This window comes from Micropterus salmoides, unplaced genomic scaffold, assembly GCF_014851395.1.
Source record: "Micropterus salmoides isolate LMB-PRFRI ecotype aquatic unplaced genomic scaffold, ASM1485139v1 Ms_hic_scaffold_12, whole genome shotgun sequence".
NCBI classification, from domain to species: Eukaryota; Metazoa; Chordata; class Actinopteri; order Centrarchiformes; family Centrarchidae; genus Micropterus; species Micropterus salmoides.
The window spans coordinates 1,443,885-1,457,804 of NW_024040263.1; the positions used below are offsets into that span (position 1 = coordinate 1,443,885).

At 40.7% G+C, this 13,920-nt stretch overlaps 1 protein-coding gene across 1 annotated transcript; it reads left to right on the plus strand.

Moving 5' to 3' along the window:
* The first annotated feature begins 273 nt into the window (after positions 1-273).
* LOC119898606 (protein FAM83F-like) lies at positions 274-10,140 on the plus strand. The gene is made up of 5 exons (XM_038712754.1): positions 274-890; positions 6,621-6,788; positions 7,028-7,149; positions 8,166-8,911; positions 9,319-10,140. Exons 1-5 carry the CDS (start codon positions 405-407, stop codon positions 9,363-9,365), a joined length of 1,569 nt encoding a protein of 522 aa, XP_038568682.1. The 5' UTR covers positions 274-404; the 3' UTR covers positions 9,366-10,140.
* The last annotated feature ends 3,780 nt before the right edge of the window (positions 10,141-13,920 follow it).

Genomic DNA, 13,920 nt, shown 5'->3' on the forward strand with positions numbered 1-13,920 from the left:
ATTCAAAATCAATTCAATGACCATCAATAACTGACTCAAGGCTACAATTAAAAACTTTGAAAGTCTCCTTAGCGTATGCCTATTCGATTAAATTCAAAGTTTCAAGAACAATGTTGCCAAAGCATTAAAATATAAAATATATATACATATTGTCCAAATATTTGGACAGCACACAACAGCAATATATAGCTATTCTAGTACTCTTTAATCCATTTGCACTTGAAGGCAGCATGGGTTTTCAGCGCCGGGCCCCACCTCTCTCTCTCTCTCTCTCTCTCTCTCTCTCTCCCGGCCAGGTAAGAAAACTTTCCCAGCTTTATTTTTACCTGTATGGCGTCACACGTAGGTAGCTTAACGCCCAACAGACGCCACAGGGAGAGTTTGTGAGCTCCAGGAGGGGAGCCATGGCCGAATCCCAGCTCATGTGCATGGAGGATGGCCACATCGGTGCCAATGTCCCGGAGTCCAAACCGGAGTTTTACTACAGCGAGGAGCAGCGCGCGGCAATCGAGGAGCTGCTCAAGAACGGCGATGGCGCCTTCAAAATGCGACTTAAAGATGACAACATAAAAGACTTTTTGTCTGCCAGAGAAGTCAAAATGTTGATGAACACTTTCAGACATTATGACTTGGGCAGTGACAGCAGCGACAGCAAGGCATCGCCATCTAGATCCGAGCAGGGAGCGATTGGCACCGATGCGGATTCGGGGGTCCATTCCACCTACTGGCCCGCGATGTCGGACACCGAGGTGCCGCAGCTGGATATCGGCTGGCACAACGGGGGTTTCTTCAAAGGGGTAACCCGGGTGGCTGTGCACACACACCCGCCCAAAGAAAACGGACCTCACATCAAGGAGGTGGTGCGCCGACTCATCCAGGAGGCCAGCAAGGTGAGGAGGGCAGGGGACATGACCAGTGCTAGGTAATGATGATGATGATGATGATCATGACAATTTTTATTGTTAACGTTATTATGACAAAATTACAGAGCATTTGGAAATGTATTGTCATTAGGCCTATACAGTCCAACTTTTTAAATCTCCTACCGCATTTTATTATAGAGTGTCTTGTTATTTGTTTAACGTGGTCACAAAATACCAAACTAAATATGGCCTAGGTTACACCTGACAACACAAAACAAATCTCAATTAATATCACAATTAATGGAAATGCTGGGAGGCCAGCAAAACAGGTGTGTGATTGGTGATTGAGCTAAACCACAGTGCAAAGTTGTGCAAAGGAAGGTACTATTGTTTTCATTTAGTTAGTATACATGTAAAACCACAAACCTGAATGACAAACAGATAAGGAGAGGTGGTCAAAGTTCATCAAAATGTAGCCCACTGACAAAGACAGATATGTATGTTAATGGTGTTTATGATGGTTAAAGGTCAGTTTGCTGGCTAGCCTGTCAAGAGTAGGCCTACCATAAGAATTACTGTATGGTTCATTTGATCATGGAAGGTCAGTGTCTGTTGCAACACTGTACACTATATGGCCAAAAGTAGGGACCTTCCTCAAATCTTTGCCACAAAGTTTGCAGCAAACTATTGTCTACAAATATAATTTTGTTACAGTATTAACATTTCCTTTAATTGGAATTAATGGGCCCAAACCATGAAAACCAGCCACAGACCAAGAGTACAAAACAGTATGTGGGCAGGAGTGCCCATATACGTTTTGCCTAATAGTGTACATGTAATATTACTCAGCTAATGTATTTCTTGCCTTTTTACTGGGACTTAGTTTACTATTATTAAGGAACAAAACCGTGTTTGTACAATTACAAAGCTAATCTGCTCCTTTTCAGCATTATAGTCAGATACATAAGTCCCAGGCAGGGTGAATGAATATTGATGACTGATAGATAATACCTCCTCACACAGATACTGAAAGCCTGAAGTGGGTCTGTCTATTTGCCCATCTTAGTGTTTACTCATAGACTGCTGGAGCTCAGCTGAGTCATCTCTTCCACCCGCTCACAGTTACACAGAGGCGGCCTCTGCTCGGCTTGCCCTGCCTTGTTATGCCTCTTTAAAACTGGGTCAAGGAGGGCGATAGGGCATGAGTCAATACTCACTCAACTCATGTATGGATTTTCCTTAAAATGTTCTTTCAAAATCCCCTTTCTGTTATCTTTCCCTCCCTCCCTTCTCTGTCTTTCATTTATTTTGTGTTTTGTTTTTGCAGTCCCGTCGTTAATGTTTTGTTCTAATTATTTTGCTTGCTCACATGCTTACCTTTCCTTCCTCCTTCTTCCTGGTTTCAAAGTTCATATTTTACCTACCAGTCAGCTGTAAAACAAGATCCCTGTCCCTTGAAATACTTCTCTTTTCCCTGCTATGCTCTTAATAAAGAAAGTGATTTACAGTACGCACATCAGCTTGGTTGTTCAGCCAACTTGTCATGTTGGGCACACAGCCGGTATACATCAGTTAAGTGTTTTCTTTACTAGTTCACTTCACCTTCTAATAATTACCTAGATAATTCAAGATTTGGAACAGGCAACCCATCTCTCAATATATTTAATGTCATATGTGACCAATTTTAGGTAAATTGTAGTATCGTTCTTACCCAAAGTTGTCAAAGAAAGAAGTTTAATGCATATACAGTTAGGGTTTATTGTGCTTTATCAGAAAGTCAGTTGTTAAAATAATAACACACATTTGAGGTAACACATGTTGAGCAACCAGTTATGCAGGCACAAATCATCTTTGCACACAGATATTAAATTTCTTCTCATTGTTTTTTGTCTCATCTCATTTTATTTGATGGTCGGTCGGCACTGACTCTACTGTCCACACATGTCCAAGCTTGTACCTGACATCCACTCAGCATTTTTTCACAGTGAGGCACTGGGTGGAAACAACAGGCCTTTTCTGCCTGACAGAGGAACATTTGTTGCAAATTTAAAGAGACACTTTTCCATGACTCTGGTTTTCAGGGAACAGTGGAACAATTGAATATTCTGCATTTCGCAAACCTTTATCTTCTGCGTGGACTGAACATGTCCCTACATGTTTGAAAGGACAACCTTTCTTTTTTTCCTTCTCTTAATCCTTTATCCTGTATACCATAAAAGTTCAATTAAAAAGCCAAGCCCCAATTAAATGCAGAGTCCCTTTACTTTTTCTTTGCTGAGAAAGAGTTTTGTATGAAATTATTAAAGGCCTGTCCCATTAGAAGCCTGTCATAAGTATAGATTAGATTAGAAAGCTTTATTAATCCGCAATGGAGTAAACTCTGTTGCCACCAGATCACATAAAATAATATACAACATAAACAGAAAAGAAAACTGGTACATGCATGCAGGAAAAGAAATTAAAAACGATACACCCATTAAAAGCCTTCTAAGACTGATTACAGCTGACAAATAGGGCCAGCTGGAAACCTTAAAATCAAAATGAGAAATATTCATAAAAAATTGCTGATAAAAGCCCGATTGGTAGAATTCCGGGGCTTCTTCAGTCGGCCACTAAAGGAACTACTAAGTGTAAATACACTGTGAAGTCGATGGTCTACAAGATCCATAACTTTCTTTAGTTTGGCACTTGTTCTCCTTTCTGCCATGACCTCCAGTGGGTCAGGAGCAAGGCCAATCCCAGAGCCAGCTTTTTTAATCAACCTATAAATCCAGTTTTTATCGTTGACGGTAATTCTGCCTCCACAGCAAAGCACAGCATAAAAAAAACAAAAAACAAGGGCTATAATGCCTTGATGAAAGTATAAAGCAAGTTTCTGCTGACATCAAGGAATTAAAATTTTCTCAGGGAAAATAGCCTTGACTGGACTCTTCTTCCAGTTTAGTTTACTGTCAAGGCAAACCAAGAGATTTTTAGGATTGGACAGTTTCAATTTGCTGATCTTTAACGATTACAGGAAGAACCTACTCCGTCTTTCCTCCTTAAGTTAGGGGTCAGGGGTTCTGAGGAATGTTGAAACGTTTTTACCGTAGATATATTTTAAGAGCTGGTGTGTGTGTCGCATTGAACATTACGTCGCGGCAGTTGTGTGTGGCGTCGCTATGGCGACAAGCTACGTACTATCTCTGGGTACTGTCTGCAATGGAAAACGGAGCAGGGCCGAGTAGAGTCGAGTCTATCGATTTGCGCTATGGTAGCATTTTTCGGCAAGGCAGCAGAGATAGTCAGAACACCGGCAACAGTTCAACGTTTAGTCCTGATGGTAAGATGTGGAACAATGATGTTGTGGACTTGTGAGTAACTTATACCATCTGCTAGGTTACGGTCGGTTACGGTTTGTGTTTACTCCTTCACCCCTTCTATATGCATATCACAGAGGATCTTGAAAGGCTGACAATTGTTTAGACAGGTGACCTAGGAGAACCCTTTATTTCATGATATGAGAAGTCAGTGCTATGGGCTGAAGTTTAGTAATGTCACAACAGGACACCGTACTTCTTTTGGGAATTGGTACAAAGGCAAGATGTTTTCACACGAGTCCTCCACACATGCACAGTCCTGGTCGTAACTGGCTGCTACACAATATCTGGACGTCAAAGTTATTAAATTATGGTCCAATTGTCCAAGGGGTGGTAACATCCTAGATGAGAAACTCTCCTTAATGTAATAGATAGGAAGTTTTTTCACCCCTTGTAGTACATGTCACCATTTCTTTAAAGGAGGGAAAGGCAGAGAGTGAGCAGCAATTAAAGTCCCCATTAATGATAACCAGCCTATCTGGGGAGGAATGTTACAAGTCACGCGTCACTCTTGAATTTGTATCAGTAGCTAGCTTCCCATTGCCCGAAAGAGGAATATACATAACAAGAACAATTACATGAGAAGACTCCCTTGGCAGATAATAATGTTGGCAGCTCACTGCAAGCATCTCAAAGTTTGGATCACATACTTTCTCTGTCAGTGTGACATGGGCATGAAGACACCACATGTGGTTCACATGGGTGCAAACGCCTCCTTCCAGTTTCTTCCCACACATCATTTTAATTCTGTCTGTGTTGTGAAAACCCTTCCATTTTGACATGGGACTCCGGCTCCTTGTCGAACAGCCAAATCTCTGTTAAAATATTAGGCTGCATTGCTGGTAGAGGCAGTCGCACTTCAGACCCACTGCCAGTTCATCTGATTTGTTAACCAGGGAGTGGACATTCCCTTATAATGAGAAGAGGGGAGTAAAGGTTTGTATCTCTGCTGGCTATTCCTCACCCAGACCCCTCCTCAATAATATCTGGCCCGCGGCCAGATTGCATTGATAGCAGAAAAATAAATAAATTGATGGTGACTGGTGCTGAAAGAGATTTCAATCATGAGAGCAGTCATTACATAATCACTTCCTCTTAGGTGATAGCGTGCCCATGAAATAAAAGCGCGAGAACGTTTTTTGCAGCAATGCTTCATGTTGAGTTTATTGAGAGCTTTTACTTTGAAAAGTTATGAAGGACATTTAAAAGAGTATCTGGCTTGCTTGACACACTTCTGAAAAAGCCTTCAGTAAACGTGTGATTGGATTCTTCCACAGGGAAATAAAAATAAGCGTCCATAGCTTTATGTATGCGGATCAAACGCCAGGACGCGCGCACACACACTGCAGCACATGCTTTATTGTGAGCATGTAAGTGTCCCTATAATCAATTTGTTTAACAAGGGAGAGGGGGAAAAAAGGACGAGTATGCAAGGGTTAGAAATAATTTGACTAGAACATTTAATTAATGTCTCTGTTCTCTGCTCTCCCATTGTATCAGCCAACAGAATGTAACAGATGGAAGTTGTCAAACTTGTAAGGAGAAAGCAAAAAAATGCAGACATGCCAGTCTTTGTTTCACAAATGCTGCGTCTGTTGTCTCCTACTATGACGCACTACAAAATGATAATATATATAACGAGCTATTGTTGTGTCCAATGAAAATTTTTTTCTTATTTGATGCCTCATGTTTTTCGAGATGGGCCATTATTGGGTTGATAAAGCATGGTCTGAAATTAGCTACACTATTATTAAGGTTAATGATAACAAAATGATCAGATCAGTAGCCCCTTGGGGGAAATTTCTGTAGTTGACCTTCATTCTGACAGTCATTGATTTATGGATAGATAAAAACCTATTGCATATACAGTACAGCTGGACATTGTCTTTTTCACTGTTGCATTCCACCATATGGGTCTCCCCGAAATTTAACTTTACTTGCATAAAAAGTGCATCTGTTTGGTTTTGCCTGCATACACAAGAACTCAAACTCTCTTCCTTTATTTGGTGAAAGTGAAGTGCGAAAAGCTGAATGGCAGCATTCTTTAAGCCTAAATTACTCCTCTGATCTTCTTTTGCTCTAAAGCTACCTCTGTGATCTGTCAGCCTGACTGGAAGACAGCAGAGTGATAATACAGTAGTGCTGGTCATGCAACAGTGCAGAAAGACAGTACTCTTTCATGTGGCCTGTGCCCTCAGGGTAAGTGTATTCCTGTGTGGCAAAGGGCGAGACAGATTAGCTACTTCTTAGAAAGGTACCGTTCATGAGAATCAACTTGCTTGTTGTTATCTGGAGTTATGCATATTTAATTAGTTCCTTGTCAGTAAATAGATGAAGGTCCAAATCACTCTCACTGTTCTTGCCTTTAATCTTAAACTATTAATTGTTTCTCATACAGGTGATAGCAATAGTGATGGACATGCTCACAGACCCCCAGATCTTGCAAGACCTGATGGATGCAGCCTCCCGTCGCTCCGTGCCCATTTACATCTTATTGGATGGCAGTGGTGTGCCACACTTCCTGGATATGTGCTCTAGACTGCAGATTGGCTCACAGCACCTACAGGTAAGATGTCACTTTTACATGAGAGATGAATGTAGCACAGACATGTAGCAAGAGAATGACTGCGGATCAAACGCCAGGACGCGCACACACTGCAGCACATGCTTTATTTATACAGACACACAGCTACCAGTATAAAATCAAATGTTCAGACAGATTGTTTTACGTATATGTTAATATATATGTTGTGATATATGAATATATCCTGTACGTGGTCTCACTGTGACCTTCTGTGGCTGCAGAACATCCGAGCCAGATCGCTTCAGGGAGTCGGCTTTGGTTTGTCCTTCGGCAGACTGCCTGGTTCACTCTGTAATAGGTACATGCTAGTGGACGGGGACAAAGTTGTGTTTGGCTCGTACAGGTGAGGTCTGAGCGTGTGTGAAGGTCTGTTATTTTAACACTAATTCTGTGTTACACAGTAATTTAAGAATTTAACTAAATTAAAGCTCCTTTGTGCAGGAATTTAAACATTTCTGACTTCGGAGAATCATACTGTGTTGGCATGATAATATCCGACTTGGGGACACTGATAAAGAAGGGCTGAAAGCAAGTCATTGAAAGCACTAAATTACCCAAAATAGTCATTTTACAAACAAAAACTATTGTCATCAGAATATTTTTATATTCTATAATTAAATACAATTCTATACATAGTGACTTTGAACAAGTCATAATAAAATGAATCAGGAAACTAATGTATGCCGAAAACTCAAAAACCTGTAACAAAAATATTACAAAAAAAGCACCTTTTGAACTGTTGATTTCGTGAAACGTGGTCACAGACATGAACAGTCAGATGATCATACAGATTGTAAACAAACCACCAGTCTTGGCAAAATTATGTGGAAACATATTGTGGTCTTTCTCAGGAGAGGTGCACTCTAGCAGTGTACTTCTTAGTGCAATCAATCAAAAATGACAGCGTTTTGCAGTCACACGCATATAAACCTCCCTAAAATCATAAGCTGACATGTGGTCCTAAAAAATATGTAACCTAAAATGACAGCCTTTCCTTTACTCTGGTGACTCTCTTTACAGCCACCTGAAGTCTGCTCTATCTGCAGTCTCTAATTAGAGTGATGATGTCACTGTCAATATCCGCTGGTTAAACTTTGTGCAACAACCATGTTACAAAATAACCACAGATACGTGCTAATGTGCACATCAAACTTGTTGTTTTGAACTTCTCTCTCCAATATATATTTTTTTTTCTCTCCAATATTAACTTCCTCAGGACCGTCCATTCCCCCAGTGTCTTGTTGCACTTAAGCAAACTAAAGTCATTTAATGTTTGCTGTAAATCTAATGGACCAATGAGGACACACAGAATATAATTATGTTTATTTATAACTGTTGTTAAACTTGTCTCTGTTCCAGTTTCTCCTGGTGTACGTCTCGCATGGACCGGAACATGATCACTGTGATGACGGGGCAGGTGGTTGACTTCTTTGACCGCGACTTCCGTGAGCTTTATGCCATCTCTGAGAAGATGGACCTTTACAAGGAGTTCCATCTCACCCCCCCTGCTACTAACGTGGCCGCGACAATACGCTCCAAAGCAGGGCCCAAACGCCCGCCTTTACCAGCAACCACATCCCGCTTCCAGGTTACCTTAGGGGATTCACGGAAAGATGGCATCCAGGTGCCTGCACACAAATACTACAACCCAAAATACTTGCTGGTGTATGGGGACAACCCACATCCAAGGGGGTCTCTGCAGGAGCTCAGACCTAAAGGAGGGTCAGCTCTGGCTGAGGTTGCTGAGGAGATGGACTCAGGAATGCCACGACTGACCAGCAGTGAGAGGATGGACCGGCTGAGTCGTCTGCCTTCAGAATCCCCAAGCGAAAGCTTCAAGAGTCCAAATGGAGTGACGCAGAACAAGAAGGATTGGCTCATGTTTAAGAAATTCTCCAGGGGAAAATCGTCAAGTAAGCTTTCGGTTAACAGCCCGGCAGGCAATACTTGTCCTTCACCCACAGAAACCAATAGGACTGATGAGAACGAGGATAACTTTGAGGTTATCGTGAAATCTCCATCCAAATGGAAGAGTAAGAAGCCTTCGAAACTGAGCCGGAGGACAGACTCAGAGCAAACTGTCAACTCTGCACACGACAATGAGAGTAAGTCAGGAATGAAGTGGATATATAAAGATTGAATACTGAATAAACAAATAACCTAATCCAAACTGTGGTAAATCTGAGAGGGTACAAGATAATTAGCAGTATAGGAAGGCAGAAAAAAACACTCTCAAAGTATGCAACTGGTTACAGTAGGTTGTCTTTACTTCATTTTAAGGGTCACATGCCAAAGAATTTGGAAACCGTTGTTCTAATACAATCTTCCCTTATTTTATAGCAATAAACAAAAGTTACTTTTGAAAAATGCTGGTTATTTGTCAAATAATTTATAATACTGTGGAAATATGTTTACAGACATTATCCTCTTTGGATCCTGAAAGATTAATTCTGTCTTTCTCACCTCACCAATCTCATTAATAATGATGTTACTGTTTTTTTTTTTCACACAGGTGTTAAGCGTCGAAGTCGACAAAAACAAACCTGTAAAACGTCCTGAGGAGATCCTGCCTGCCCTTGAAGGAACACATTCTTAAAATGTATTACATAGTGACTTCCTTTAAACCCTTGATTGTGCAATATTGTTTATCCAGGGCCTTCCAGAAAGACCAATTGAATGTACAGTATGTATGTTAGGTGCCAAATGTAAAATGAATAATTGAAGTTTTGTGGTAAGTCTGTTGCAGAAAGCTTTGAGATATTTCCTGGTGATCACTTGCGTCTTGATTCCTCTGAACATCGTTGGGGCTTGAGGGGTTTAGGGGTGACCGCCTCCTTGCTGTGCACTCGAGTGCAAAGTGGTATGTTGTGAGAGCACAAAATTTGAAGCAAGTTTGCCCCAATATTCTTTGGCTGTTAAGATAATGTAAAAAAGCATCAAAATCAGGAATTATCTATAACCCTTAACCACACCTGTCCTTTCAAGAGCGGACTATGCTGCAAAATCCAAAGATGGATGAGAACCACTCTGATCATGAGACACCTAGAGCAGGATGTTGTCAGACTTTGGATGACTCTTACTTTTGCTTCTCCCTAATAATAAAAAATGGAATCACCTGAGCTTCAGTACTCAATTACAAAGCGAAATTCTGTTACAAAAAAAGTAAAGAAAAGTGTCCCTTTAGTAAGATGTCATTGCGGGCTATAAAGTGTGTACAGCATTGTACTGCAAAAAGTTTTTCCATGTTTTTGCTGTCTGGTTAATGCACTAATAAGTTGTGGGATCTCTTGTGCATTGTGCTTAATAAATGGTTTCACATAAGGAAAACTCTAAAGGTGCCATGAAGATGTTATTTTTAATATTTAGATTGTTCAATATTTTTAGACAGAAAACTATGTATTTTAATACTTTCCTAAATTTGTAATATGGGTGGTGATGGAGCAGTGGATAAGACACATTCCTTTGGTGTGAGATACCCAGGTTCAAATCCGCTGTTAGACACCATTGTGTCCCTAAGCAAAATACTTTACTCTAGGCATGCAACCTCTTTTATTTATTTATATGTATATATACTGTATATAATTGTCAGTCGCTTTGGATAAAAGCGTGAGATGCTTTCATTCAAATTTTGAGTCAGGGTTTGCCTTTTAAAAACCATGTCTCAAAGTTTAGGTTAGGAACTTTATTGTTCACATTGTGGAAAATTGTATTTGGCTTCACAACCATACTGTAAAGCTGATGAGGGGAAAACCCTGGAACACAATATTGCAAAAAAGTAATTAATAAATCCAGTAAAAAAATTTAATGAAAACAGAAGAAAGGCTAGATGTTTGTGAAATTCTAAGCTGTTTGCATGTCTGTTCAATGGGGCATCACTTTGCATTTTCACCTTGTGTCTCACAGTAGGATTTCAATATTTGAGACGGAAAAAGATGATTGCACAAACCTGCCGCTAGCTGGCTCCATTTTCCTCCCTCTGCTTGTCTTCTATGGGTGTTCGCTTGCAGCACAGGCCTCAGAGAGGCCATAGAGAGGAACCACAGGCCTGTTGGGAACTCAAGGTTGAGTTGAGGGTGAAGCGGGGGAGATAGGAGGGGGGTGATGTGATGAAACACTGAAACAGGAAGTCAAGCACGCAGCAGGAAGAGGCGTTCTCACACTACTTTATAGGCTAAATTTACTGACACGCAGCAGGGATGAAAACATGTTATTTCCTGTGAGCATAATATCTTAAAGGTTTATGCTTAAAGACAGTAGCTGTTTACACTGCAAAATACAATTAGCGATCAAATCTTGTCAGTGAGAGGTAATTAAAGCAACTGCCAAATTGACTTGAAATGTCTCACCTCACACTCATTAGAATATATGACGCTCAGTGGCACACCGTTGCATCACATCAGTTCACTGTTATGGGTTATTTATGTTCCGCAATTATGTTTTTACCAAAGCATCTTTTTAATGAGTGTTAAAGTTAGGGTCACGGTGCAAAATTGTAGCAGAATTGCTTGAGTACAGAACTTTACTAAAATTGAATATGATATTTTAATGCCCTTTACTCTGGCTTGGTGTGTGTGCTGCCTTTTAGTCTTTTGACCTCTGGCAGAATTCTTGAGCTGTGTTTAAATAGCAAGGTTTTGTTTGTAGCTTGCAGATATATGCAACAAACACACTAATAATGTAAAAAATTTTGCTGACTGCAGAGTGCACAAACAGTCAGGGGCAGTAAACCACCTTGATGGTACAATACAGTGGTACCAAACACAGGAGCAGAAGAAGAGTGCAAGCTGGTTTAAAGTTCCCCTCCAAAATGTGGTGTGCTTATTGTTCAGTTGGATGTTTGACCTGCACTTTGCAGAATGATGTGCAGAGTTTGACAGTAGAAAGTTTTCACATTCATCTGCTGCTAGTTTGGAAAACAAATTTCTGCTTTCATATGTGTCCCCAGAGTTCAAAAGAAGTCTGCTGGCTGCAGGGCCTTTTTCTATTGTGCCCCTGTTCTCTGAAATAATCTTCCTGCTGACATCAGGAAGTCGGACTCTGCTGAGGCCTATAAATCGGTTGAAGATACTAGAAGACTTTTGTCCCTCATCCAAGAGACTTCTTCAGTCTACAACGAGGAGCACTAACGAACCAGCATTATCAATCTTGGCAAACGATTCCACAGATGTTAAATATCTCAGTTTCCCTACCAGTCAGTCAGAACTGAAGTCGCTTGGATGAGGGACAAAAAGTCTTTTAATATCTTCAACTAAGTCCGGTTATCCCTCAGCCTCGTACCTGTTACTACTTTACATCAGGCAGATCGGTCTCAGTCTGAATTGCTCGATTAACAAGTTAGTCTTAACGAATAGTCAATGTTCATCCTGCCAACGAGAACTCAACCAACAGACACAAACTATTTGAAACTGACTTCATGTTTCTAACCCTCTGCTGCATTGGTTTCTGAAAGCTTGGCAGCTTATAGGGGACTATCTCTCCCTAACCTTCCCCTCTCATGCACTTCTGCACATCTGCCTTCCTGGTACCTTCCTGTGGTTGTTGGTGCCTTATCAAGTCCTTCATCTGGATTTTCGTCTTTCCCCTTCTCTCTGTTGTCATGCACGTTATCATGGCTCTCTCCCTCTGTGTTTGATTTTCCACTCTGTGTGAATAGTGTTGTCCTCTTCTGTGTTTGTGTGCCCTCCTGTTTCGTGGCCTGTACCAGGAAACATGATTTGAGCACAACTGGATGACTTTGGGGTTAACCCTGGGTTTTCTGTACCGCAACGTTGGTTCTCTTCTTACCGGGGTAGATCACCAACTTATGTTGAACGTTCCAGATAAGAGATGAAGTCTATAAAAATGCCACCCACTGACCAATCAGCTCTCTTTGAAAATATCATCACCATCTTTAGACTGTAGACTTTAGCATTGTCATCCTACAGACACTGATTAAAAGCCTAAAGCTATTGTACATGTTTTTACAGTAGCCTAAGCCTACTAACTGCTTTACAATGTGTTTTATATTTTTATTTGCTCCCTAGTCCGTTTCACACAGCCTGTCGCAGCAGTAAAATAAATGGGTTTAATTTTTCTTATGTGAGGATGAATATTATGAGCAGTTTGGTAGGGATATAGAAATAAATTTTAAAATGAACGTAGGCAATTTTTTAGGTTAGCTTAAATGCTACTACAGAGACTGTAGTCATGTTCTGCCCCACCTTTTGCGATGTGGGCGCAGGTAATGGTGTTTTCAGTAACCTAAATGTTGAGATTCAGTCTCTCAGCCACTATTTGAGCACCTTTTATGGCATGAATGGATTTTTTGTTTCATTGCTTTATGAAGTAAATTCAGGAAAATGTTTGGAACAGTTTTGTGTGTTCAATGAACTAATCTCATTCTCAAGTGACGAAGTTCTTAAAAGTGAGGTGGAACGACCACTTATTCAGTGCCCGAGTCTTTTAATGTGGAAACGCCGACACACAGCCGAGCTGAAAGAATAAGGCTGATGTTTTCATAAACGACATCAGAACACACCAAATCAACGCATTATTATAGACTATGCCTGTTCATTTAGGCATTTACACTTTCTTTATGTTTCAGCTACAGCAGTGCTACTTAGGCACCGTCCACACTTCATTTTAAAACGGAGACCTTTTGCTACGTTGTCATCTCCCATCCAGACTAAAACAGCGAAAACGAAGACCAAAAGAGAAGTTTGAAAACGTTGCCGACCCTGTTTTTAGTTTTGAAACTCCGGAGAGTTTAGTGAAGATAGGCTCACATTTGACTCTCTGATTGGGTCTCATAAGTCATGTAAAGTTGAAACACAATTCTACTGACAGTGTTTTTTACAGTGTATCTTTATTAAAATATTTTGTACTGTGCAAACACTTATAGCCTACACTTATACCATGCTGTATTTACTTTGTGACGACTCCCAGATTGTTTTCTGCGGGCACTCCTTTTAACTCCTCCTCCGCTTATCCAGATTGTGATTGTTAGGGTTAGTGAAGCCAGATAACGAAAAGATATCCTAGGTATGTTGAACTCGCTTCGTGGTACAGGCCCGAGGTTTCTATGGATGTGTGGCTCAGATCCTTTGTCATCTGAAGCTGCTCATTTGTCCTCTTC

Bases quoted from the DNA above. Each gene is read 5' to 3' on its own strand.
- LOC119898606 (XM_038712754.1), top strand. From the start codon at position 405: ATGGCCGAATCCCAGCTCATGTGCATGGAGGATGGCCACATCGGTGCC. The intron at 891-6,620 runs GTGAGGAGGGCA...TTTCTCATACAG, and splicing joins TCATCCAGGAGGCCAGCAAG to GTGATAGCAATAGTGATGGA. The intron at 7,150-8,165 runs GTGAGGTCTGAG...TCTCTGTTCCAG, and splicing joins GTTGTGTTTGGCTCGTACAG to TTTCTCCTGGTGTACGTCTC.